Source organism: Gekko japonicus, unplaced genomic scaffold, assembly GCF_001447785.1.
Source record: "Gekko japonicus isolate JY-2015 unplaced genomic scaffold, Gekko_japonicus_V1.1 scaffold594, whole genome shotgun sequence".
NCBI lineage: Eukaryota > Metazoa > Chordata > Lepidosauria > Squamata > Gekkonidae > Gekko > Gekko japonicus.
The window spans coordinates 762,071-789,353 of NW_015160852.1; the positions used below are offsets into that span (position 1 = coordinate 762,071).

Here is a 27,283-nt window from a genome sequence, read left to right on the forward strand (position 1 = left end):
CCAGGTTGTGATCATGACCACCTATGCATGGTGAAAGAGTCTATGAATATGCTCTCTTCCCATGATCAAGAACATTGAGAAAGCAGTGGAACACAATCACAGGGATGGAGCACGTGCCTGGTCACTTCTTCCCTCTCTGTGTAGGTCCTGTCCTCTTGAACCAGCGATTGTGTGGAGGTGGGGCCAGCGCACTCCTGCCTGCTTTTTGCACATTAGGTCAGTCTGCAGAGGGATTATGTGTAGAGGGCTTCAGAGTTAAGATGGTTACACTGTTGGCCAACAGAAAAATCTACAAACAAGTCAAGCAATACTCTTTATTAAGTCCAACCAAAATGTCACAGAATAGTATGCAGGCTATTAAATTCTTCAAAACTCTTCATCAGGCTGGAAGCATCCTGAGTGCAAGGGATGCTCAATCCCGGTCTCCCATTTCCATTGCTGCAGCCAGCAAGAGAAAAATAATCTTAAAGAATCATTGTCAGAAGAAGTGATGCCACTCAGTCCTCTTTAGGAATCTCCAGTTTCTGGCAATTCCTACAGAGACATGACATCACTTCTGGGCGTCCCCAAAAGAGATGGCATGCCAGTGCCCCCCCCCCATGTCTCTACCCTCCCTCTGGTCTTCCACTGTTTGCAGCCCTAACAAAAGTAGTGAGTGTTTGAAGCCATTATCTGAAGGCCTCTTGTTGGTATCTTGGGCCAACTGTGCTGCACAGTTGATTAGATTAGGTACTGCTGGATGGCACTGGTATCAGCTTTCACAGCCTTGTGGGAAGAACAAGGAAAAATCGCAGCCTCCCTTTGAAAACAAGTAGTTCGTTAAATGGCTTTCTAAAACCCACGAAAGAGTTAAAATGTGTTGGCGGTTACATTAACAAAACTGGAATTTAATTTAGATGAAACATTAGTAAAAACTCAATGTAAGTCAGGCTGGGTAATACCATCTTAGCGGTAGGCAGCCAAAAAGCCCTTGAGTACTGTCTATGGCAGTGATGGCGAACCTTTTAGAGACCGAGTGCCCAAACTGCGACCCAAACCCCAGTTATTTATCGCAAAGTGCCAACATGGCAATTTAACCTGAATACTGAGGTTTTACTTTAGAAAAAACAACTCATGCATTAACTTAAGATGATCCAAACAAAGTAAGGAAAGCAATCCCAAATGCTTTCATTTACTTACAATTATTTGGCAGAGAATAATCTTAAATGATTAAACTTTAATGATGGTCTGGGCCTGGCTGGGGCGATGGCACCCATGCCATAGGTTCGCCACCACTGGTCTATGGAATTAGGTTTTGTGTCTGAGAAATACCTTCCTTACCTGAGTCCAATCAGGTGCTTTGTGAAACAGCTCAGAGCTTTTGAAGCCAAGCATCAGTACAGTCTCTAAACATTTCTAGGAAAGTATAATCAGAACCATTCCATTCATTCAGCTGCTCTGCCATAGCTTGCTCGCTCCAGCAGCTACTAGATATACTGTGGTTAATTCTGAAATATTTAAACTGTTCTTGTTTTGAAATGAACAGAGCCTTGCAAGCTTGTGACATTACTTCTTTTTAATTGCAGCTCTGACTCCAGCATGAAGTATCATCTTGTCCCGTTAGGCAGAATTAGAAACGTTTATAAACCCAAACTCAATTTGTTCCATATGACTTATTTCTTTGCATAATCGGTGCTGTCTGTGTTGGTCATTTCCCTTTTTATTATTAAAAAAAGCATAGTGTAATATTTAACACAAGAAACAAGAAAGTTTAAAAGGTATCAAGCAGTTTTTAGAAAAATGCTTCAGGAATATTTAAAATTGTTGTGTTCCAAAACAAGTAAACTGTTGCTGTGGCTCCAGAGGCCAAGTGGCAGAGAAGCACTTTTGGTGGCTTCACAAACCAAAATTGCCCCCCTCTTTGGCCTTCATAGGAGCTGTGGTGGCTCAAGTGGTTAAGATGCTGAACTGCAGGCTGTGGAATGACAGTAGTTCAGCAGTTCGAGACCCGAGTTGCCACATGGCGGAGTGAGCTCCCGTCTCTAGTTCCAGCTCCTGCCAACCTAGCAGTTCAAAAGCAAGAAATTGCAAGTAGATAAATAGGTACCACTTCGGTGGGAAGGTAACAGCGTTCCATGCGCTTTGGTGTTTAGTCATGCCGGCCACATGACCACGGAAACGTCTTCGGACAGCGCTGGCTCTTCGGCTTTGAAATGGAGATGAGCACCGCATCCCTAGAGTCGGACTTGACTGGCTTTCGAGCAAGGGAACCTTTACCTTTACCTTGGCCTTCATATTATATATTGAAACCCATCTACCAGCACCAGTCCTTTACCAAAGCACGTCAGTTCTGTTAAAAATTATTTTATTAGACTCCTGAGGTGATAAAATACATTTATTTTCATGATGCTTTAGAAAAATGTGTTTCAGCTTTTTGTATTCCATAAACTTTTTATGAGCTTTCGGAACTGCAAATTAATATATTATCACTTCCTTCCAAGTGACAGTATTCAGAGCGGACTTCTGAGAAACAGATTTTATTTTGTTTTTGTGTTTTGTTTGTTTCTGAATCAGTTTATGGGCACAGGCTGCTCTCTCATGGAGATGTGCTTTGCAAGCTACTTAAGCCAGGACTGAAAAGTGGGTGGGTGAAAAAGTTTTTTAAAATGTACATTTATTCGGCAGAACTGGAATGTTGTAGGTTGATTGGCTGTATGAAACATTTTATTTTTAAATATTGCTCTGAATTCTTTAGTGGCACGCTCATGAAAGAGTGATTAGTGCCTGAGTCTTCTGGAAACAAACTAACCCCTATATCACAAAAACATTTTTAAAAATGGTTCTGTTGACACAGTTGGTGGAATCGTGCTTTTATTCTAGATCTAGATTCAAGCATTGCTTGAAATAATGTTTTAAGAGGTTATTATGCTGTTGCTAATCATGACATAAACCGTTATTAGTCATAGGTTACCACACTTTGGTTTCTTTTGCTAAAATGTTTAAGAGTGCTTTTATTCTGAATTTCAAATTCAGATTACTTCCAGAAGATAAACAAAGAAAAGGGATGACTTGTACCTAATCCTCCTGGAACATTATATATATTCACTAGGAATATCTAATTAAAATACCTAATTATCAGAAATTACAGTGTTGTTTCTGATAATATAACTGAAATTCTGATGCTAAAACGGAAATTGCATCTCTGTGTAATTCTGGTAGAATTAAGTCATCTGTTGAAAGGACTTATTAAAAGACTGTGTTCTAGTACAGACTAAGGATGCTGTCCCTTGTCATACAGTGTCTTTCCAAGCATAAATAAGTAGAGCATTGTACATGAAGAAATACGGAAGGGCAAGAAACTTGAAACAATGTTTACATATTCCAGCGCTTAGTCAAACCTTTTCTTTTTTTGACCAATTATTTTTTTGAAATACACTTTCAGTTTTTCAGGCACACAGACACACTCACGCTCAGAGACATATAAACATATATACTCATGCACGTAAGCACATTATTTTGTTTTAGTTTTTGGATTTAATTAAACAATTTAAGAGCAAATGTATGACTACCACCAAAAACATTTAAGGGATTATTTTAAAAAAATAAAAATTAAATGGGAACGCAGTCTTATCTTTACAGTGCAATTCTAAACACAGTTATACTACTGTCTTCAATGTGTTTAGGGTGGCATTGTTAATCAATTTACAGTGCAATATGGGAGAACAATTTACTGGGAGTAAGCCCTATTCAGTAGAACTCTTTAGGATTGCTTGGCTAGCCACCAACTGTTTAAATAGCTGCATTTCAAAACCCAGCAAAAAGGCCTGTGAAACTATGCACTCTTACTGGGAAGTAAATCTCATTGAATACAGCGGAATGTATTTCAGAGTAAACATGTACAGGGTTAGGCTGTTCTGTTTATTAATGGAAGTGTTTGAGAATATACTGATGTGAAAAGCACAAACTTGCCATCCCAATAGACACAGTTTTGTTAAAGTACAGTCAATATTTGCGTAAATATTTGCAGATATCGCAAAACTGTTCCTTGTGATGAAGAGTTAGTTAAGTATAAAACTCTCAAGTTCAAGGGGCAGAAGCTGCCTTAATGAAGAATAGCTTCAAAGGTTTTTCACTAACGATTAAATTCCAGGAAAGGTGCTGTGTCCCCACTAAGAACTGCTGCTTTTCTTTTTCTAAGAAGTCTTGATGTCATCAGGAATGTTGCTGAAGCTTCTCTGTTTGAAACAGTTCCATGGAAGATGTGGTTACAATCCAGAATCTATGAGTCCTCAATTTTGGTGGTTCTGGTTGCTATCTTTCTCCTTCTTCTCCTCTTCCTCTTCCTCCTCCTCCCCCTCCCCCCTCCTTTCCCCCCTGGTTTCTCTGTTTCTCATTTTAACCTTTTAAATTGATTGTTGAAACTCATAATGAACAGTGAAATTGATACCATCTGCTATTTTTTCCTCTCCTTCTAGATGGGTAGTAATAACCCCCATGTCGATTCTAGATAGTCCAAACAGCAGGATCACTGTAGGCAGCACAGTCCAGAATTGGAATTCTTGCACAAGAGCACCATGCTAGGGAGTACCTCTGCAGGGGAGGACGTGGTATTTAAGCAAGCCATATATGTACTAATTGAGGCTGTGTGCTATGAACTCCTGCCGACCTAGCAGTTCGAAAGCAAGAAATTGCAAGTAGATAAATAGGTACCACTTCGGTGGGAAGGTAACAGCGTTCCGTGCGCCGTGGTGTTTAGTCATGCCGGCCACATGACCACGGAAACGTCTTCGGACAGCGCTGGCTCTTCGGCTTTGAAACGGAGATGAACACCGCAACCCTAGAGTCGGATTCGACTGGCTTTCGAGCAAGGGAACCTTCACCTTTACCTTTACTATGAACTAGCACATTGGTAGTTGTAGCCTTTAAGCTGGTAAAATGCAGCAGGTCTGTCTTAAGAGTTTAGTTGCAACATTTTACTAGTGTGTTTAAAATTTTGAAAATCTTCAACATTTTGGGTTTGGGGAGTGAGATTTTAAATTATACCCAAAATGTGCACACTTCATAATATGGAAAAATATAACTTTGAGTCTGTGGGGCAGCGTGTCCCCCACACACACACACACACACTACATTCACGCCTGATGATCCTCAGATTAGATTGCTGTTCTTTCACCTGCTGTTTTATTTCACTTAAAAAAAAAATTATTCTCACCTTTAAGAAAGAAGAAAAATTTGATGCTTAACTTGAAACAGCTATAAAGTTGCAATGTAACAATACATTGAAGAGCAGCAAGAGAAGCAATCATGACTTAAATAGCCAAACAATAACCAAAAACGAGAATAAAAGCCACAGTCCTAAGAACACTTTCCTGAGAGTAAGCCTCCTTTACAAAAATGGAACTTACTTTTGAGTAGACCTGCTTAGGATTGCCGCCATACTGCAGAAGTGTTGATGTTGTCAAATATGCCCAAATGGTCATTAAAAGAAAGTTTTCTTTAGGAGCCTTCTAAAACACCCAAGGGAAGGGTCCAAATGTACAGCCCAGATGGGGGGAATTCCAGAGTTGCAGTACTACCACTCTAACTCTTGCCAAGATCCAAGTGGGGCCTGCAGTTCTCCTGGAATTACAACTGATCTCTGGACTACAGAGATCAGTTCCCCTGGAGGAAATGGCAGCTTTGGAGGGTGGACTCTATGGTATTATACTTTGCTGAAGTTCCTCCCCAAACCCTGCCCCCCAGGTTCCACCTCCAAATCTCTAGGAATGTTCCAACCCTAAGAAGGCCCTGTCATGTGTGCTTTCCTGCTAAAACTTTGATGGCAGCAGGACAAACAGGTAGGTAGGTTGGTGCTAGAGAAGACATTATGTGGAACACGTACATAGCTACAGTACTTAGAAGCAAGCCCAGCTGATTTCCATGGGACTAGTGTGTTTAAGAGTGGCCAGTCTCAGTTGTTAAATACGGGATGGTGTGATCTTCATAACCTTATCCCAAGACTGCAGTCTTGGGTAAAAGTGATTTTTAAGGGGCCATCATCAGTGTTCCCTCTAAGCTGAGTTAGTGTGAGCTAGCTCACAGTTTTTTAGCATCTGGCTCACACATTTTTGTCTTAGGTCAGTAAGGATGGCTTAAGAGCAAACTAATTTATGCAGTAGTCAAATCACTTGCTCACAACTTTAATGCCAGTAGCTCATAAAGTAGAATTTTTGCTCACAAGACTCCACAGCTTAAAGGGAACGTTGGCCATCATAGTTGTTAATGAAAAATAAAATTGTTCTGCAGCAGCCAGTCCTGTAGTGTAATTCAGTCTGTTCAATAGTGAGGGTTTTTTTCCAAGAAGTCAGGAAATAGTAAAGGGCATGGCTTTCAAAGCTCTCCTGTCTCGTTTGCAAAGGCCTTGTGTTAATTTAATGCTTCTAAGGAACCCTCCCCCACCCCTTTCTTAGAATTCCGTCTCTAAGAAATCCAGCCTGCTGCAGAACTGAGAAGCAGTTTAGTTTACAACAGATAACTCAGAAGTAACTCACTGCTTTGCAAAAACTGGGAGCAACAAAAAAGTGTCTTATCGGGTTGCCCTTTCTGTCTTCCACATTCAAAAAATGAGTTTGCTTTGCAAAGTGATATTTTAAAGGTATATATGAATCAATGGGAGCTTGTGGTTAGAAAATGGGTGAGGCTTTGGCATCACTACGGCAGTTCAAAAATGTAAAACGATAAAACCTAGAAGCATTAAATCTTAGCTTTAATTACACCTTTCCAATTAAATCTGGGCCCAGACTATAAAGTTAAGTGACTAATAAACTACCTTACAAGTTCACCTGCCTCTTTCTGCTCCCTGCCAACATTCCCTACAAATCCATTGTCCTATTCCGCCCCCATTTCTACAGACTTGTCTCCATTCCGCTTCATCAGTAATTATGGGCAGTAGTTACGGGAACTTTTTATTTGTGTCTTGTTTATTCTGATGGACAAGTGTGCACACTTCTATGCACACCTAATCTGTGAAATATTTGATAGCATTTTCTTCACTCATTTACAGAACATCTGCTTTCAAATAGTTGTGAATGTGTGTTTTATTTATGCACTTATTTCATTTATATCCTGCCTTTCCCCAGTGTGGACCCCAAACAGCTTACATCATTCATCTCTCCTCCATGTTATCCTCACAAACAATCCTGCAAGGTAGATTAGGCTTGAGTGAGTGTGTGAGTGGCCCAAGGTCACCCAGCAAGGTCCCATGGCAGAATGGGGATTCAAACCTGGGTCTCCCAGACCTTAGTCCAGCACTTTAACTACTACACAACACTGGCTGTCTCAGATAATTACATTATCTGACCTGCTTCATTATCTTTCAGTGAAGAAAGAAATACATCCATTCCAGTAACTTACTGAAGAAGTTTCCTTCCAAAGATTGGCCATTAGACTGTTATGGTTATTTGGACCAGCATATTCTTTGGACAGTGAAATTACAGTACAGTACAATGACAGTGTACAGTACGGGTAATTACAGAGCCAGGTAAACCATGTCCTTTCCTACAAAAATTGTCCTGAACTCTTCCCCTAACCTAGAAGGAAGCATTAAACAATCTTCACATGTTTATATGTACAAAGGTAAATAGATATCTCTGAGATTCTGAACAGTTACTGTCAAGTAAGTGTGTCTAGGATTCTGAAGTTTGCATTTCCCATACAAGGGCTAGTCTTACCAAACAAGTTATCATTGTGGCCATTGCTTTTTGTTTTGCTCTTGTTCATCTCCTGGGGTCATCTCATTTTTACTGCCTTCTAGGGATCCTAGAACTGAGAACGTTCTTGCTTAAAGTTTGAAAGAGGGGTTGTTTACATTAATTTTAGGGGATTTGAAAAATAATTTTGAGCAATGTATTGTGTAATGGGCTGTTGTGTAAGTTTAATGTAATTGTAACCAGTATAACCAAACATTTTGGTGGGCTTTCATAGATGCAACCCACAAACCAATTTGTAGAATGGTTTTCTTGACTTTAATAGGACTACTTTATACCAAGTGGCTATAGCTGTCTGCCTTCTAACAACAGAGCTATTCCACCTACTTGTACTTATAAAACAAAATACACAATATATTTAATTAAAAACCTTTCTGCCAAATAGCATTAACAAGATATCACAGGACCTCCATCTTTGATGGATTTAATTTCAGACGACTCTGTTTTAACCAGCCAGCCACAGCCTCCAAAACCCTGGCCAGATTATCTGGGGCAGTATCTGGCTGGCCATCCATCAACAGATACAACTGGGTGTCGTCAGCGTACTGGTGACAACCCAGCCCAAAACTCCAGACCAGCTGGGTGAGAGGGTGTGTGTAGATGTTGAATAGCATAAGAGAGAGGATCGCTCCTTGAGGGACACCGCACACCAAAGGGTAACACAATGATACCCTCTCCCCAGGTGCCACTCTCTGACCCCAACTGTGGAGGAATGAGACACATTTTGAAAGCTAAGCAGGGTTGGCCCTGGTTGGTTCTTGGATGGGAGACCACCGAGGAATTCCAGGGTCACTATGCAAAGGCAGGCAGTGGCAAACCACTTCTGAATGTCTCTTGCCTTGAAAACCCTACAGGGTCACCATATTTTGTCTGTGACTTGATGGCACTTTACACATACTTTACACACAGTCAGATCTTGAGAGGATCCTTGCTTTGCTGTGTACCTCTAGTCTTGACTGTCTTGCTCAGGGGGTGGTCATGGCTCAGTGGCTGAGCATCTGCTTTGCATGCAGAAGGTCTTAAATTCAATCCCTGGCATCATCAGTTAAAAGGATCATGTAGTAGGTGAAGAAGAAGAGAAGAGATTGGATTTATATCCCGCCCTTCACTACCCAAAGGTGTCTCAGAGCAGCTTACAAACTCCTTTCCCTTCCCCTCCCCACAACAGACACCCTGTGAGGTAGGTGGGGCTGAGAGAACTCTGACAGAGACTGCTCTTTTTCAAGAACAGCTCTTATCAGAACTATGGCTTGCCCAAAGTCATCCAGCCAGATGCAAGTGGAGGAGTGGGGTATCAAACCCGGTTCTCCCAGATTAGAGTCCGTGCATTTAACCACTACACCAAACTGGCTAAAGACCCTTGTTATTCTGACTGCATAAGTGCTTGGTAAACCTGGTTTCCAGTATTCCAGACTTCAAGGCCTGTTTGTTTTTTCAAACTTGGTTTGCTGTCCCATCGCTCTGTCACAGATACTTAAAACAGAGTGTGGTGGTCTGAGTCTCTTGCTGGGTTTTAGAACCTAAGAACAGGAGTGATGGCTGGTGAATGAGAGTATTCTTTCCTACTCTTGACTATTTTTGGTGTGCCAGTGGGTTCAGCTTGAGAGATGGACTCATTTGCTCAGAGTATGTGTCTAATATATGCATGTACAGGCTACACATGGTAATAACATTTGAGTATATAGTGTTGTGTTAAAATAGTAGCAGATAGACCAGTTGTTTGGAAATCCCAGCCAGGGGTCCATATTCTATATTCAGTTTAAGTTCCCAGTTGTCCTCTTCCTTTATTCAGTTTTTCTTAGATGCTTTGTAAGACATTCTCCCGGAGCACATCCAGCACAAAAACTCACTCTCGGTTTTGCAGTTCCAACCTTGCGCCAAGTCTGTCAGATTGACATGAAGGTGGGACCGAAAGAGAAAATTGCTAACAGCCTGGCACACATGTGCTCACTAGGCTTGTTATAGCTTGTCAAAAGAAACAGGTTAATTAAATTATAACACTGTACATCCTGGTTCTAATTTTGGCACTTCAAAGCTTGCTTATGGATTTTCGCAACTCAATCATATGTATATTTACTTGGAAGGCAGTGCCAACACACACAGGAATGTATCCTTCATTTCAATAGTTAATGCAAATTGATTGTGCAATCTTGTATTAAAAATAATACATAATACTGATCTCTAGAACACCTTTAGTTGTTAGAGAGTTGCCTGGTAGGATAGAGGAAAATGGTTAAATGTGGCCCTTGTTGATAAGGCTGGCGCTGATCAGATGTTTAAGCTCTAACCCTCTAAGTCATGGCTCTTCAAAGTCCCTGTGTTCTTGTCCCTCTGGATTTGCCCACAGCAGGACCAAATGGCTGCTGGAGGTGGTATCAGGAGACACTGCAGGTTCCATAATGTTGGGGGCATAAAACACACTGTCTATGCAAAGGGGATGTCTTGCATGGTGGCCTGCTGGGATGACTATGGCCATTGACACTGAGAACTGGTGCAGGTGGAGGGGTAGGGATTTGGTGCCTTTGCTGGAAAAGTTCAGGAGATGGCAAGCAATGGAGGCACTGTGCAGTTATGCAACTACTACTTAGCAAATAGCAAACTACTTAGCAAATAGCAAAACACAACAGCAGCAAATGACATCATCACCTCCGGTATGCCATTTAGTAGCTCTTCAGCAACTCTGAGTGGATTGGGAAGTGAAAACAGCCCTAGAGCAAACCCCGTTGAGTGGCCCCATGTGGTGGTAGAAGCCAATTCTTAGCTCACCCATTACACTCTTCCCCCAGACTGGCAGCAGTGCAGGAGGAGACAAGGAGGAGGATGTGTGTGTGTGGTTTGTTTCCAGTGACCATCCCAATATGTTGTGTGTCCCTTCCCTTCATTTTGAGTCCTCTCAGCCCCAAATGAGGCAAAACCTGTGAAAATTACAGCTTCAGACATTTAAATACGACCAGCAACTACAAATTCTTCTGCCTTCCAGAGTGCTTAGAAGGGTCTGCCCCTGCTTGCTTTGAGGGCTGAGGCCATTGCCGTAGAATTAGATGCCAAAGGGATCAGGGGCTTGATGGCCTTCAGGAGGACCATCCCTTTTAGGAGAGCCTTCTGTTAACTTGATGCTGTATGTGGGAGGCGTGTTGATAGTCTGGTTATAAATTCTTTGTTGTTTTGATTTGTTGTCATATGCCATTGCTGATTTTGTTGGCCTCTATCCTGTTGCTCTGTTCCAAGTTTGAGGTCCTCCTCCAACTTAAGGGACTCCTCCATCGCAGGAAGGCTTAGACTGGAGGAAGGCTTCAGATTTGCCGAGTGGACTGACAGGACATAAGCCATCCAGATCCAGGGAGAGAGGCAAATTATAAAGTAACCCAGAAGTAAATAATAAAGGTGCTAAATCCATTTTAGCCTTGTACCTTCAAATGTATTCTGGCCCACCCACCCCCCAAAACCCCAGAAATTCTGAAGAAAAAAATTTAAACCAAGATCCCTGAGGCGCTATTGGCTGTGTAAATCCACAGGCAAAAATAACTCCCCAAATGGTGAAAAGAAACAATATATTTATTAATTATTATTTATTATTTTCAATTTATATCCCGCCTTGCCGGGAACTGGCTCAAGGCAGCGAACAACATTAAAAGCAATAAAACAGTCAATACACTAAAATACAATAAAATATAAACAACTACCTAACATCATAAAATCTAGCAGGAACAGTGCGGATGATGGCGGCATAAATATACAATCCCCTCAAGGGAGGCAGTACCCACCAGTGTTTTATATGGACCATAGTGTGTTCCGATGGCACATTCATCAGTGGTGGCTTCTAATCGAAGGCCTGGTGGAAGAGCTCCATTTTACAGGCCCTGTGGAACTGTCCACTGTTACCCCCGCCGTGAAGATCAAGTTGAGTGTATGCCCAGCCTGATGAGTGGGGGCCGTTATAAATTGGATGAGTCCTAGCGCCGCCATGGACGACACCAGGTCCCTCTCCGGTACTGAGGCAGCATCGTCACCATGGACATTGAAGTCGCCAAAGACTATCAGCCTAGGGTACTCCAATGCCCAGCCCCACACAGCCTTGACCAGAAATGGCAGGCTGTCTGTTGGTGCGTTAGGCGGACGGTACACTAGCCAAATAGCTAAACTCTCCCCGGCTTCCCACACTAGGCCTGAGCACTCAATACCCGCAAGCTTCAATGGCGGGATCACCCTGAAGGAGTAAGCCTCCCAAATGAGTAGCGCCACTCTTCCCCCCCCCCCCGCCCGGGGGCGGAGCCAACTGAGAGAGAGCTACTGTCTCCCCGTCTCGCACCCAAGTCTCGGTCACGCACGCCAGGTCCGCTCTCTGTTCAAGCAAGAAATCCCGAAGGGTGGAGGTCTTATTATTTATGGACCTGGCGTTACACAACACCAATGTCAGAGGGGGGTCCTTATTCCCAGCCCCTCTGCCTGTCACTCTCGGGATGGGACGCAGGCTGGAATGGGGTCGAGCTTCTCTGTTTCTCCGTCTCCTTCCCTTAGCTTCCTACCTGTTCCCACTGCTATACTTTCCCCTCCCCAGGAGCACTGGTATCCCTAGCCCCATCACCACCATTGCAGGTGGCCTTCACAGTGCTTCAGGCCAACCATGAGGTTGGCTTATAGACAGGGCCCACTGTTGGAATACCACTAAGAAGATCGAAAGTTTTCCCCAACAATAAATTACTTCATCCAATCAAGCCAAATTTCCAATAGCTAAATCTCTAACTCAACTAATATAAGTAGACTTCATTTCTTGCTACCTTTCCAGGTTACAAAATTAAACTACCCCATTCAACTAAACTATGAAGGGTGGGAAGCAGGTCTTCATCCCACTATTATAACTGTTATTAATATACAACCCCCCGCAGAGGTATGGGGGGAGGTGCTTCTGATCTCAGTTACCCAGCTTGATCTCCTCTTGCCTTATCCCTGGCAAGTTGGAGAAGTGAGAGTCCCGAGGCCTTCCAGTTCTCCAAGGAGCCATCTCTTATAGTGTTATGTTAAAGCGGCAACAGAGGATATGTTTGTCCTCTTAAAAAGTATTGTTGGAAGGTCATATTGCATAGTATTGCATGTTTATCCCATCCTTCCTCCAAGGAGCTCAGGGTAGCCCACATGGGGTTCCCTTTCCCATTTTATTCTCACAACAATCCTGTGAAGTAAGGGTTTTTTTAAATTATATTTTTTTTCCGCATTACATTCAAACACATCCCTATTCCCGTACATATTGTATACTCTCCCCTCCCTCCCCCCTCCGCAGAGTTTATATGCTATTTCTGTGTCTTCGGCAATGGTCCTTTATATAAGTCCTCCTTCTGTCCTTCTTGCTTCCTCTATTTCCTCGCGTCCTTCTTGGTTCCCTTTTCTTCTTCCTTTTTCTCTTTAAATTCGTAGCCGAAGATAATTCCTGTTCTGGAATCAGAGGAGAGAAGTTTTAGTATAACTTGGATGGTTATTTTTCTCACGTATTATTCATCTGCCTTTTCTTATTTTCTATCCCCCCCCCCCTTCTTAACTACATAGCCTTTCTAGCCAGGAGCACAAACCTAGGAGCTTCCACCGAACGCTGTAAAGTAGGTTAAGGTGACTAAGTTGACCTAGTAAGCTTGAAGTGAGGACTGGATCCCTAGTCTCCTGAGTCAAAGTTCACTATCTAGCCCCTAGGTTTGTTAGCCTCCAGGGATTTCTGCTGATTCCCAGAAGACAGGGATCAGTACCCCTGGAGAAAATAGCTACTTTGAAGAGTGGGCTCTATATGACATTATACCCTGCTGAGGTTCCACCGCTCCCCAATCCCCACCCTTCCCAGGCTCCACCCCAAAATGCAGGAATTTTCCCACCTCAGTTTGGCAGCCCTATTCACCACTACTCCAAAGTTCCTTTCATCTGTGGGGGGGGGGGACACACCTTGTAAAGTCTTTTCTTGTCCTGAGCTGTCAACAGTATGTAGGCTTCTTGAAATTTTTTGGGACTTTATTTCTCTGTATTACTGTTGTTTCTTGTAAGAACACCTTGGCTTTGTATTGTTATATAATTGTGTTATTGAACTCGACATTAAATATTATTTTTATACATTTTTTTGTTTACCTCTAGCAAATTCAGCCAGCTTTTTTTGTGCTTTGTACCATTTCATGTACGCTTGTTCCCCTTCTTTTTTGGTAACCTCTAGGTGGTGGCTGGAGATTACAACTAATCTCCAGGTGACAGAAATCAGTTTACCTGGAGAAAATGACCACTTTGGAAGGTGGAGTCTGTGGCATTATGCCTCACTAAAGTCCCTTCCCTCCTCAAGCCCATCCTTTCAGCCTCCACCTCCAAAATCTCCAGGTATTTCCCAACCTAGAGCGGGCAACCCCTAGTTGGATTGCAGTCAAAACAACCTAATAAATATTACAGAGCAGTTTTTGAGCACATTCAGAAAACCAGAATTGGCTGTGTATCTAGCGAGGCCACTTGGACAAAAAGTGGGATGTTCACAGGACTGAGGGAGGGAGTCCTAGTAAAGCAAGGGTTTTATTTCTTGTTTTGCCTCCTGTGTAGAGTTGCCAGGTCCCCCCACTGCTCTGGCAGGGGGATTGGGGGGGCATTCTGAGGGTGGGCAGGGACATTACATGACATTCCTAACATGATGACATTACCTGGAAGTGAGGTCATCGCGCAGGGGACACTCTGGTTTTTGGACAAACTCTATGGTAAAATTGGGCTTAAACCATAGAGTTTGCCCAAAAACCAGTCCGTCGCCCGATGCAATGACATCACTTCTGGGTGATGTCGTCGCCTCGCGATGTCCCTGTTTATGGGTGGTGTTTCCCCCTCTGGGCAGCTGGTATGGAGTGGGGAAAAGCCCCTGGACCCGGGGATTCCCCCCGGGGGCTGGCAACCCTACTCCAGTGTGCTGCATGATGGTGGGACAGTCAAAGTAATCATTTTCTTAAGTCCCTGCAATTTATGTAACATTTGGATTATTGTGCCTTTGGTAGTGCATTCCTGTAACTGTAGCTCTCAGGCATTAAACTGAAGCTCCTACCAATGTCTGATTCTGTTTCTTTTCAGGACTTGCCTTTTGATTTTAACCTTTTACCTGGAAGTGAATGCTATTTTGCACCCAGTGACATTGTTACCCACATCCACTCTTCTGCGCCTTGACAAGGTTCCTATCTGGTGGCCCACAGACAACTGCTGGTTGCTAATCGTTCCTTTGTAAGGCCAAGATGACAATCCATGGTTAGTAAGCAATATGTGGCTACCTGGATGGTCATATAGGGTTCTTTTTTCACTGCAGGGGAAGGGGGAAAGAAGCCGTGGGGGAAGCATTTTAATGTTTCTTAGCTGAGTGTTGTCTTTGGGGACCCTGTTGCTCAGCCCAGCATTGCTACACCATTATAGTGTGTGTGTGTGTGTGTGTGTATCTATGTGTATTAAAAATGCAATATGCCATTTGCAGCCCTATCCTACAAATTCTATGTACTTTATTTATGGGAGGGGTCAGTTTCATTTGCATTCACCAGTCATGGGATGGTTTTGCCCTGCGTTGTTGAGCTCCAAGGGAAAGCAGTGGGCCCATCGCAGGCCAGGTCTTGTTGCCCGGGAATTGCCACTTTGCCAGCTGCTGGGAACAAGCTACAGCTGGAGGGACCTGATCATGCCTTCCTTGTGGCTTCTCACGGTTGGCAGTCAGAGGGCTGGACTAGATGGGCTACCTATCATTTTTATCCTGCCCTTCCTCCAAGGCTCTCAGAGTGACATAAATGTTTTCCTCTCTTCCATTTTATCCTCACAACCACCCTGGCGGCTTAGGCTTGTTTGTTTGTTTGTAAGGAAGCAGAATTGTTTTAACCTGAATGTAACAGTTTACTGTAAACTGCAAGATTAACTCATTATATAATGTCCTGTAGTAAATGGTAGTTATTTTACTGTTGCCAGAATGAAATAGCTTTAACAGAAATTCAAAGTCCATGAGCTGCAGTGTTACTATCTGTTAATGCATTTCTTTTTTAAGAATATCCCTAGTTAGAATTCAAAATTGGCCCATGGGCTTGCTTCTCCTTACAATTAACCACTCTCCTTACAATTAACCATTCTATCAATAATGTTCTAGGAGCTCTTACGTGGAAGCAGAGCTCAAAAGTTTACTTCAAGGGGAGATCCATGGGGGCAGTCATATTAAGAATGCGCTAGCCCCAGACCTGAGCACACTACAGAATGTGTACTGCTGGGGGTGGGTGGTTCTTCTTTAATGAAGAATTGAGGGCTCGCATTTACTTTCTAAGGAGAGAGATGCTAGGACTTTAATTAGTACATGCCATCACTTTGAGAGTTCTGCCGCTTAATTCTGAACTTGTGGGAAGCAGAGAAACTATAGATGCTCAGTATTAATTGAAAGGCACGTGGCACAGATTTAGATGCATGCTTTAAGAGTGTGTGTGTGTGTGTGTGTGTGTGTGTAAAAGTTGCTCAGTGGTGAGGTGAAAACACTGTTGCACACTCAGGGATGCTCTGGGTTAATCCCGTGTTGAGCAGGGGGTTGGACTAGATGGCCTCTATGACCCCTTCCATCTCTGTGATTCTATGATTCTATGAAATATGCCGTCTGAGAAGCTACCTGGTTTTCATAGAGCCTGGTCAGTTCCAAGCATCAGTGTCTTTGGTTATGTGTCTTCTGTTCTGTATAGCAATATTGATAGGAAAATGGGGGGGGGGGGGTTCTTGCAACGGATTAATGAAACCAACTTGTATCTGAAAGCAGACCTCTGCAAACAAATAGTTGTTCTGAAGGCTGGCTCAATATGAACCTACTCATCTTTATCAGTGCTTAAAATAGATTTTATGCAGTCAGTTGTACCTAGCATTAATCATCTCATGACCTGATCTTTCTTTCTCTTTCTGTTGGTCTTTCTTTTTTTCTTCTCTGTCTTTCTGCATTTCTCCAAAGATTGACTTGGGTGTGCATGAAGTAAGTGCAAGCCCACTCCACAATAGAGATGTTGAAGGAAAACAACAGATATGATTATCTACAAAAACAAAACTAGGTAAAGCAGCATCTGAAATCAGCTACATTTATAACAAAATAATCTTTATAACAAGACTTGCACTTACTTCATGCCTTGTTATAAAGATTCCTATTTTTGGAGAGACACGGCCTGTCATTTTTGCTAGTGTGGGGTCCATCTCACAATATAGGAAGTATGATTTTGATTAGATCCTGCTAAAAGGAAATGAAAGCTGCTATTCTCTCAGAGTCTATCATATTATTTCTGTATTATAGCAAAAGCTGCATTAATGGTTATTCAGTTCTGTCACAGGAAAGAAAAGGGCATTAAATAGTCTTTGAAGAAGAGCTTTAAAAATTACACAAAGGATTTTCTTCATTTGCACAAGTATTAATCATCCTTTCTGTTGGGTACAAGATTTGGACAAAGTAGTAGAATATTTGTATTCCCTGTTTAGGAACATTTACAATGAAAGAGAAATTCTTTTATCAGCATAATAATCAATACCATTTTACTGGTCAAATGTTTCTCCAGCATAAGAAATTATCTTGTCATATACAGTAGGTTTGATATAGATTTCTTCCTGCAGAAATATATTATACTTTTGTCCCACTGAAGTGTATGTATATGCACTCCCATAATGGTATTCCTTTTAATACCATTTTACAGTTCCATCATTACTGTGGAAATCAAGAAACACTTTAGAGGAAACATTTTTTTAACTTAGCCTAATTCCCATGATTTTTACAACAGTGTTACTAGCCGTATGAAACTATAAAAACTGAAACAGTGATGTCAGAGCCCAAAGTGTGGAATCTCTATCTAGAGGCGTTTATCATCTCATAAAAAGGCATGAGCAGAAACATCAGAGAAACAGCTTTCCTGGAAACAGAGCCAATGGTGAGCGGTTGCTATGACTGCCGTGCTTCGAGGAACATATGGCCTTTTAGGAATCACTGGAGACATTCCCGCTGCGCTCCACTAATAAACAGTTGCTACAGTATGAGCATAACCTCAAGCAGCCAGCTGCTTTTGCGCTCATGGGCCTTTGCTTATGGAAATGCTGCCTTAGCTAGATATAAAAAGCACAAAAATAGTCATAAGGATTTTTTCCCCCCAGGCATAACTATTTTTATGGATCTAAATTTACTAGACGAGTTTCATTCTCGACTCTGTTTCTAGCAATACTCTTATACCAGACAAACCTTAGGGAGCCTCTGCATTGCCACGAAATAATTGCTTTTTTTTTTTGTACCGTGCAGCTCCCTGAAGCAACATTTAGGACTTAAAGATGCCACTGTGCTGGACGTAGGAACAGAGTTTTGCTGCTTCTGGAGACCATTTCTCTAGCAGCTGGAAAGCTTTTAGGTCTCTGGAACTAATGCCTGATGTTGCACTTGTGCTTTCTTTTTATTTATGTATTTTGCAGCATGGCTGCAAGGCCTGTGTACCCTTCTCTTCCACTCCATAGTCATCCATGTGTTTATATTTGGTGCTGAAAGAGAAGGTCCAGAAAAGGCTGTGATAACTGTTTTAAAAGCAGCTGCCTTCTTCTTCTAAAGCACACTTTGGAGTCTCAATATACAATTTGCTCTGAATGGTGCAGCCATCTGCTTTGTTTTGATTGTACTTGTCAAAAAAAGGGGGGAGGGGGGAGCACTGCTGTGCCTCAGCATTCTTTTGATGCTGAATAGGAAGTTGTACTTTGATTATAGCTATTGTACTGCCGTTGATGGGGACTGTGGACATGATACTGGAGCATACCCTTCACAATGAGGTTGGGTTTCTTTCTTTTTTTAAGAGCTATTTTTTCAGCAGTCATACTCAGTTATAATTGGCACTTAATGAATGGTATTTATCTCCCATTTTGACACCATTTCCAAGACAACAGAAGGGAAGGACCAGCTCCAGATTACTGAATCTTAAAATCTAGATGAAATCTTAAATTACCGATTTCATACTTCGTATTAGTTATTAATCTTCAGAAAGATTTGCTGTTTCTGAGGTTGGTGAGAGTGATAGCAGTGGAACTTCATTAGGCTGTCTGCACATTCTCTTGGAGGCCTCCAGGATTTATTTTCTTCATTCTGGAGATCTTAAATTGCAAGTGAGGATGGAGCATTTTGGTGTAGAGTTGCCAGGTCAATCTTCGCTGGGAGCGGGGGGCTCCCGGCCGGCATCTGGTGCATGCGCCATAGAGTTTTCCCTCTATATTATAGAGTTTTCCCTCGGATGGCCGTGGCCCGCCCCCAGCGTGCCCGGCGTGGTCGCGTCACTTCCGGGTGACGCGCACATCAGGGAGGAGTTCCCCCTGGGGCCTGATCCGGCGGCGGCGGGGAACGGGCCTCTGGGGCGGGGGTTTCCCCGCCCCCCGGGTGACTTGGGAAGCCTATTTTGGTGGTTGCTTGACAATTGACAAATGAGCATCTCTGCCACCACATATCAGAAGAAGGAGGAAAAGTACATCAGATAACTGAAAAACAACCACCAAATGCTTCATAGGGCCTCCATGTGCAGAGGCACAAAAATGACCCCTTTTTGCAGGGTTGGGAAAGAATTTCATGGACGCTAGATTTCCCCCCATGCTAATTCAGGTACCTGATTTCTTTAGAGCCATATGATAGGATTTGTTGGTAAGATGACCCTGGTGATAGCCAGTGTTCTCTAAACTTTCCCTTTCTTCTGGTAGTAAAAGCTTCAGTTTGTAATAAATGTGCTATCATTTTTCATATTAATATATTTGTACTTTTTTCCCCCTAGGGGATGAAACACCTGGAATTTCGCAACGCCTTTTGAAGAATCTACCAACTGATCAGCAGTTGAGCAAACTTGCTAGAAGACTTGGGCCTGAATGGGAACACATTGTATTGCATTTAGGCTTGACACACAATGACATTTACTGTTGTAAAGCCAATCATCCATACAATGTCCAGTCACAGATTGTGAGTGCGTTTATTTCATGGAGACAACGTTTTGGGGACAGAGCTACTATTGAAAGTCTATATGCTGCTTTGAAAGTGGGAGAAGTTGACTCTTCTGTGATCCAAGAGATGATTCAGTGACCTTGGATCCCATCAAGGTTCTACATTCCGATTTCCAGCATGAAATTAGTAATGAAAATAAATCCAGCAAATTCATGGAACCGTTTATCAGGTTAAAATGGTGGGGGGCAACCAGATGTCCTTCAGTTTCTTAAAAATTTGAATATTCAGTTCCCTATGCTTGCAGTACTGTAGATACACAGGAGTAAGTTCTGCTGTGACCAGAAGGAGAGTTTTTCCAATGGTGATGCCTGATTTATAAAATGCTGTCTTCAGTGATGTGTTGCTATTACTCTCTTTTCAGTGCCACATTAAAAACTGTCAAATGCTTGATTTTTTTGCTACTGCGTGTATTTTTTTGGTTGATGTTTGATCCACATGTTTCTGCTTCGGTTTCCTGTTGGATAATATTATAAAATCTACAAACATAGATTCTGTCAGATTCTGCTGACATTTGGTAGGTGTGAATGTTTGAAGATTCAGGAACTGATGGGTAACATGAAACTTCTGGTTTCTGTAACACTTTTGATGTAGTCAGCAGTTGCAGACTTTAGAAGCAACACACACATATAATTACAGCTTTTTTATGTCTTGGGGAGTAGGACATAGCTGTGTTAGCCTGTTACAGCAAAACTAAAATTAGTGTGGCACCTTTAAAAAGTGTGAACAAATGCTATGCTAAAATAAACATATGTTACTCTTTAAGGTGCCACTAGACTCTGGTTTATTTTTGACAGACTGGTTTGTTCTTGAATTATAAAGAACAAGTAGAGCCAGCACGGTGTTCTGGCCAGTGTGTTTGGCTAGAATAAGAACCTATGTTTGTTACAGTAAAATAAAAATCCATTTGGCACCTTAAAGGCTAAGATTTATTTCAATATGAGCTTTTTAGTCACTGCTCATTTCCTTAGATATGTTGTTAGTCTTTTGTTTGAGGATAGGAAGACCTGGGTTCACATCACCACTCAGCCACAAATATTACTGGCTGAGTTTCAGCTAGTCATGATTTCTCAGCTTAATATTCTTAAAGGGATATTTTAATTTTGAAGCTATTTTAGTTTGTTCTCATAACAGGAAATGTTGATTACAAGGATCACTGCTTTTTAGCACTGTTCACAAGTATTTTTAAAAAGACATTAAATTTCAAAGTGGGCCGGCAGTGGAACAAGCTGCGGGGGAAACTATAATCTTATTAGATTCTCTGCCTTAGGCTGGAAGGGTGTTATGTATGGATACTTAGTGGAATCCACTTCAGATTGTTTGAATATTAGAGAAGGCAAAGAAAGCTTATCTAGTAACTGCCATCAGTCCTTTTTCTGAGGGAATATAATTTTGTTTTCCATCCTGAATTGGGAAGAGAACTTATTTCCTTTTTCTTTTTTTTAAAAGATTTTTATTGCATTTTCTAAACTAAACCTCTATGGGGTCGGGGGAAGGGAACGACCTAAAACTACGAGTAACAAGAGATCATTAATACACATTTTGAATTAATTGATGTTTCCCTAATATCAAAACGGTAATACGTGAGAGTTATTGCAATAAAATTGTAGAGAATAAAGCGAGCATTCAAAAACAGATTTTACTAAAGTGTATGTTTCTTAGTTTAAAGTTATTGATTAATAATAGGTATCAGTCAGTTACATTATTATACTTATTTTCTTCCTTTATGTTTCATTTTAAACTTCCTCTTATTTTTAGAAGGCTTAGGAGCCATAGCCCCTAATTCTGCTTCAGAGTCTAAGGATTCAGCCGATGAGGAGTTCTTAGAACCTTCTTCATCTTTGTCTTCTTCTTTTTCTGCATCTTTATTGTCCTCCAGTTTCTCAGGTCCATCTTTATCTTGTTGTTGCTCAATAATTTTTTTTGCTTTAAGAACAGAGTCAATATTTTCTTTCTTCCTGTTGAAGTTGAAAATAATGCCTTCCAGTGTAATCCATCTGTAAGGGGTGTTATGCTTTTGCAAAAACAATGCCAAGTCTCTGTATTGTCTTCTTCTTTTTCTGATCTCAAATGCAATGTCTTTTAAGGTTTTGACTTGTTCTCCTTGGATTTTCAAAACATTTCTGCTTGTCGCTTTCAGAATCAAGTCTCTTGTTGACCTTTTTGAGAATTTGACAAATATTTCCCCGGGAAGCTTATTTTTCTTTATATATTCTGAATATGTATGATATATCATATCCATGTCGCTATGTAACACTTCCGCTGTTAAGCCTACCACGGGCGCCAGTTCCTTACTTAAAATCTCCTTCAGGTCCTCCTCTTTCTGCTCCAAAATGTTCTGAAATCTCAGGACGTATGCTGATTTTTCCATTTGGAGAAGTAACAGTTGATGATTCTCAAAGATTTTATCCTTTTCCACCACCTCCAATCTTTGTCCAAACTCCTTGGACTTAAGATCAACTTTCTTCAGCTTCTTGGTTATCTTCTCTGTTTTTGCTGAAGTTTCTTGAAGTTCCTTGAGCAACGTGTCAAATTTCTGGTTAAGCATGGTCATCTGGTCCACTAGAGGGCGCAAGGCTGCACCAATCATTTTGGAGAAGTCTATAGTTGCTTCCGGTTTAAAAGCCGGAGACGATGTGCTAGCTGCTCATGTAAGTTTCGCTTTCGCTGCCATTTTCTCCAAGCGCTGCTTCATTGTTTATAGTTAGTAAGAAGTTTTGAAAAGTCTCTTAAAGTCTGAAAATATCGCTTTTAACTCAGTTCTTTGGGCGTGGGGATTTCCCCCCCCCTTCCGCTTATTTGGGGCTTGGGGCAGCTTTACTCCCGACAATCAGATGGCAGCTCACTAAATGGTAAGTTTACTCCCATTCTTACTTGCGTTTGTTTAAGCAGTAGGGAAGATCGGTCTTGGCGGATCTCTTGCACGCTCGGTCCAGTGTGCATCTCTAGGTGCCATTGCTGGCTCCATGCCACAAGGACCTATTGGGGCAATGAGGCGCCTCAGTCCCTCAGCATTCCGCCTTGGGAGAGGCACCTCTCGCACCCCAGGCTGCAATCCTCCTACAAAGGGTTGCGGGGGTCCAAGATCAACTCGGACCCCTCCCCATCGGCACGTTTGCGGGCCGCTCGCATCAGAGCAACAATGGAGCGCACCCACTTGCAAGTCTCCAAAAACCAGAAACTCGGGAAGAGAACTTATTTCCTGATTCATTTGTTAACTGCAGCAGTTGAGGAGCTGCTTCCCAATGGCTTCTTCCAACACTACTCCAATAATATTTAGGAGGTATTGCATGGTGGGGTGGGCAGAGTGAATGACATTTATTAATTGCTTTTACATGAAGCTGGTACTCAGAGCAGTCTACAAGTATGCCCCATTGACTATAAAATTACATACAAACCCCAACGTTACATATACAGCCGCTCTTGGAGGTTATGAACAGCATATTCCAGTCTATTGATTTCAATGGACTAAGGGCCAGATGAGACGTGATGGCATCTCCTCCTCCTCCCTCCCCCATCCGTGATCGCATAGGATTGCACTTCGGTATGGCTACTCCTCTGGAATCTGTAAGTGTGGTGAGCTAACGTAGCCATTTAAGTATGTCTACCAGTTCAAATCTCAGCTGAGCAGTAACCTCACATGGTAGCTTTACAAGCCATTCTTGTTGTCCCTTATCTCTAATATGAAGATGAAGCCCATTTATCTTACTCATTTGTTCTCAATATTACAGACATACTGTATGTATTTATGGATAGGATAGGTCTAAGATTTAATATTACTACTTCTGTTCTTAACATTGTTATATTTCTTTCAGGTGGCATCTGGCTTTGGTATCTGCATACTCTGAGCCAGGGCAGCTGCCAGGGCCCAGGGCTACTGTTGGGGCCCACTGCCACTGATCCTCACCTTTCCACCTCCCCTGCCACCTTCATGTTCTTCCCCATCTGTGAACAGTGGCGCTGCTCCTGGTGGTCATGGCAGCAACACTCCCAGCTGCCTGCACCAATCAGTGCAGTTGGTGAAAGGGTGTGCAGGTGGTGCAGGTAACTGAGCATGGGCGATGGGAGGGCTTGCAAGCAGAGGGATTCGCAGGCAGATGGGGATAATGCAGGTGGGGGAGACATCAGAGGGGCAGATGGTAGTGGGCAGATAGGGGCCCCTGGGTACTGTCTACCCCCCCCCAAAAAAAAAACAACCCTGGAACTGGCCCTGTATAGGATAGATTATTTTATCCTCCCACTAACCCGGTGACAATAAAATAGGGACCAATCCTGATACTGGGAGAACAGTTCTTTTTTGGCATGTAAATGCTTTTTGTTGTTGTTCAGTCACACAGTCGAGTCCGACTCTTTACAACCCCATGGACCACATCACGCCAGGCCCTCCTGTCTTCCGTCGTGCTCCGGAGTTTGCTTAATTTCACGTTCATTGCATCGATAACACGGTCTAACCATCTCATCCTTTGCCGTCCCATTCTTCTTTGACCTTCAATCTTTTCCAGCATCAGGGTCTTCTCCAGTGAGTGCTCCCTTCTCATTTGGTGGCCAAAGTATTTGAGCTTCACCTTCAGTATCTGGCCTTCCAGGGAACAGTCAGGGTTGATTTATTGTAGGATTGACTGATTTGATCTCCTTGCAGTCCAAGGGACTCTCAAGAGTCTTCTCCAGCACCATAATTTGAAAGCATCTATTCTTCGGCGCTCGGCCTTCCTTATAGTCCAACTCTCGCAGCCATATATTACTACTGGGAATACCATTGTTTTGACCATGCGGACTTTTGTTGGCAGGGTGATGTCTCTACTTTTTATTATGCTGTCTAGGTTTGCCATCGCTTTCCTCCCAAGGAGCAGGCATCTTTTAATTTCATGGTTGCAGTCCCCATATGCAGTGATCTTAGATCCCAGGAATATGAAGTCTGTCACTGCTTCCATGACTTTCCCTTCTATTTGCCGGATGCCATGATCTTAGTTTTTTTGAAGTTGAGTTTCAAGCCAACTTTTGCGTTCTCCTCTTTCACTCAAGAGGCTCTTGTGGTCCTCTTCACTTTCTGCCATTAGAGTGGTATCGTCTGCATATCTGAAGTTGTTGATGTTTTTCCCAGCAATCTTAATTCCAGTTTGTGATTCATCCAGGCCAGCATTTTGCATGATGTACTCTGCATATAAATTAAATAAGCAGGGTGACAGTATACATCCTTGTCATACTCCTTTTCCTATGCTAAACCAATCAGTTGTTCCATATCCGGTTCTAACTGTCGCTTCTTGACCCTTATACAGGTTTCTCAAGAGACATGTGAGGTGGTCTGGTACTCACATCTCTTTAAGGACTTGCCATAGTTTGTTGTGATCCACACAATCAAAAGCTTTAGCATAGTCAATGAAGCAGAAGTAGATGTTTGTCTGGTATTCTCTTGCTTTCTCCATAATCCAGCAAATGTTGGCAATTTTATCTCTAGTTCCTCTACCTCTTCGAAACCCAGCTTGTACTTCTGGCAGTAATCTATCCACGTACTGCTGAAGCCTAGCTTGTAGGATCTTGAGCATGACCTTGCTAGCGTGTGAAATGAGTGCAATTGTGCAATAGTTTGAACATTCCTCGGCATAATGGTAGGAACCTACGAGAAGCAGAAGAGATTAGGAAAAGATGGGAAGAATACACAGAAGAACTATACAAGAAGGACCTCAATGTCCTTGAGAACCACAACGGTGTAATCACTGACCTAGAGCCAGACATCCTGGAATGCAAAGTCAAGTGGGCCTTAGAAAGCATTACTAACAACAAAGCTAAAAAACCCCGCGGCAGGGATCCTGTGACGACGCACGGATCCCCCGCCGCGGCTTGGTAGCCCTAGCTGAGCTATTCAAAGTCTTAAAAGATGATGCTGTTAAAGTGCTGCACTCAATTTGCCAGCAAATTTGGAAAACGCAACAGTGGCTACAGGATTGGAAAAGGTCAGTTTGCATTCCAATCCCAGTATACAAATGGAAATGTTGCATTCAGTTCATGAAACACATTTTGATGCCAGATTTATGGGCAAGTGACAAAGCTTACTAAATACGTTAATAATAAATGTCAGATACTTCATGCCCTTGTAAATCATATCACTAACACGAAAAACAGATACTGATTTTCAGTGGCGGTTCTGTTTCATGCTCCCCTTAAATTCTTTTTGTCATGTGTTGGAACAGGGTTCTGCTCTTTATTTCTCTATTAAAAGGATTGTCCTAAAGGGAAAACAGTAAACTTCAGCAACTGTTGCTAATGAGCTCCATTTGATGCTTTTGAAATTAATTAGAGTTGCGTCAAGTTACATTAACAAGGGCCTGTTGTAACTAGGGCTCTTAAGTCAGGTTTGTTTCCCTAGGCAAAATGTTTCAGAACTCTCTGAGAAAGAGAAAGAGACTTTTTTTCCTACTTAAGAGGTTTGCAAGAACATTCTATTACTTGCTAATTCTAAAAGGTCAAGTTACTCACTCACAAAAACAGTTAAAATACAAACAGAACCAGTAAATATGCAAGAACACGTTTTCTAAAAAGAGTTTGTACTTTTTGCTATTTATCCAATTAATTATGAGTAGTAAAATCTGCAACTTTAATACAATGCCACGTGGCAGAATTATTTTAAAAGAATCTGCTTTTTCTTCTGATAAGCTGGATCTTGGATGAACAGATGAGTCACACTTTTTAACTCCATGCACCTACTGCTATAGATGTTCATTCTTTTAAGTTATTCACTCACAGCAAATCTTACAAGTTTAGTCCAGTTCAGGTAAGTCCTATAAGAGAACATAAGAGCAGCCATGTTGATCAGGCCAATGGCGCATCAACACTCTATGTCACACAGTGGCCAAAACCCAGATGCCATCAGGAGGTCCACCAGCGGGGCCAGCAAGAATACAGAACTTCACTGCTCCAGACAGTGTTCACTCTATACCTTGTGGCTAACAGCCACAGATGGACCTCTGCTCCATATGTTTTTCCAGTCCCTTCTTGAAGCTCCATATATTTATCCAGTCCCCTCTTGAGGACACTTTCATATTTGTAAACCATGCACATTTGCCTGTTGCATTTCATTTTGCTGGTAGCCTCAAAAAGTCTGCTGTTGAATATACAGTAGATATTTTGCAAAGCAGAATCAGTATTACACCTTTAGTCCTCATCCAATGCATTTTTGTTGTTCCACAATCTATCACATTGTGCTAAACTGCTTGTTTGCTTTCAAAACATAACTGGGCATTTCCTGTTACCCATCTCCTTATTGACCACTTCATTTTTTAAGGGGCTGTGAAGGATTAAAAGAACATGATTCCTTTTATGTGGATGCTTCTCTCTTGAATATGCTTCCTCACTCCCATTTCAAAATTATTTTAATACTTGCTTTTTAGGAGACAAACTATTGTGGGGTTCAAACTTGTTTCTTAGTGATATAATGCTCCTAAACATTTATGTTGAATTTCTTGTTGTTTTCCCCTTTTTGGTTCCTGCTTCTTATAGCTGGAGATTTGGGGATTGAGTGGTGCAGCTCCCCATGCACACTCTACTCCTTAAACTTCCAAGAACCAAAGTTGTA

At 42.1% G+C, this 27,283-nt stretch overlaps 1 protein-coding gene across 1 annotated transcript in view; it reads left to right on the forward strand.

The window, feature by feature from the left end:
• CRADD (CASP2 and RIPK1 domain containing adaptor with death domain) overlaps positions 1-20,077 on the forward strand; it is a 52,431-nt gene extending 32,354 nt beyond the window's left edge. Inside the window, exon 3 of the mRNA XM_015420968.1 lies at positions 19,493-20,077. Within this exon, the coding sequence (XP_015276454.1) occupies positions 19,493-19,794 (302 nt within the window). The 3' untranslated portion in view covers positions 19,795-20,077. The remainder of the gene's footprint in view (positions 1-19,492) is intronic.
• The last annotated feature ends 7,206 nt before the right edge of the window (positions 20,078-27,283 follow it).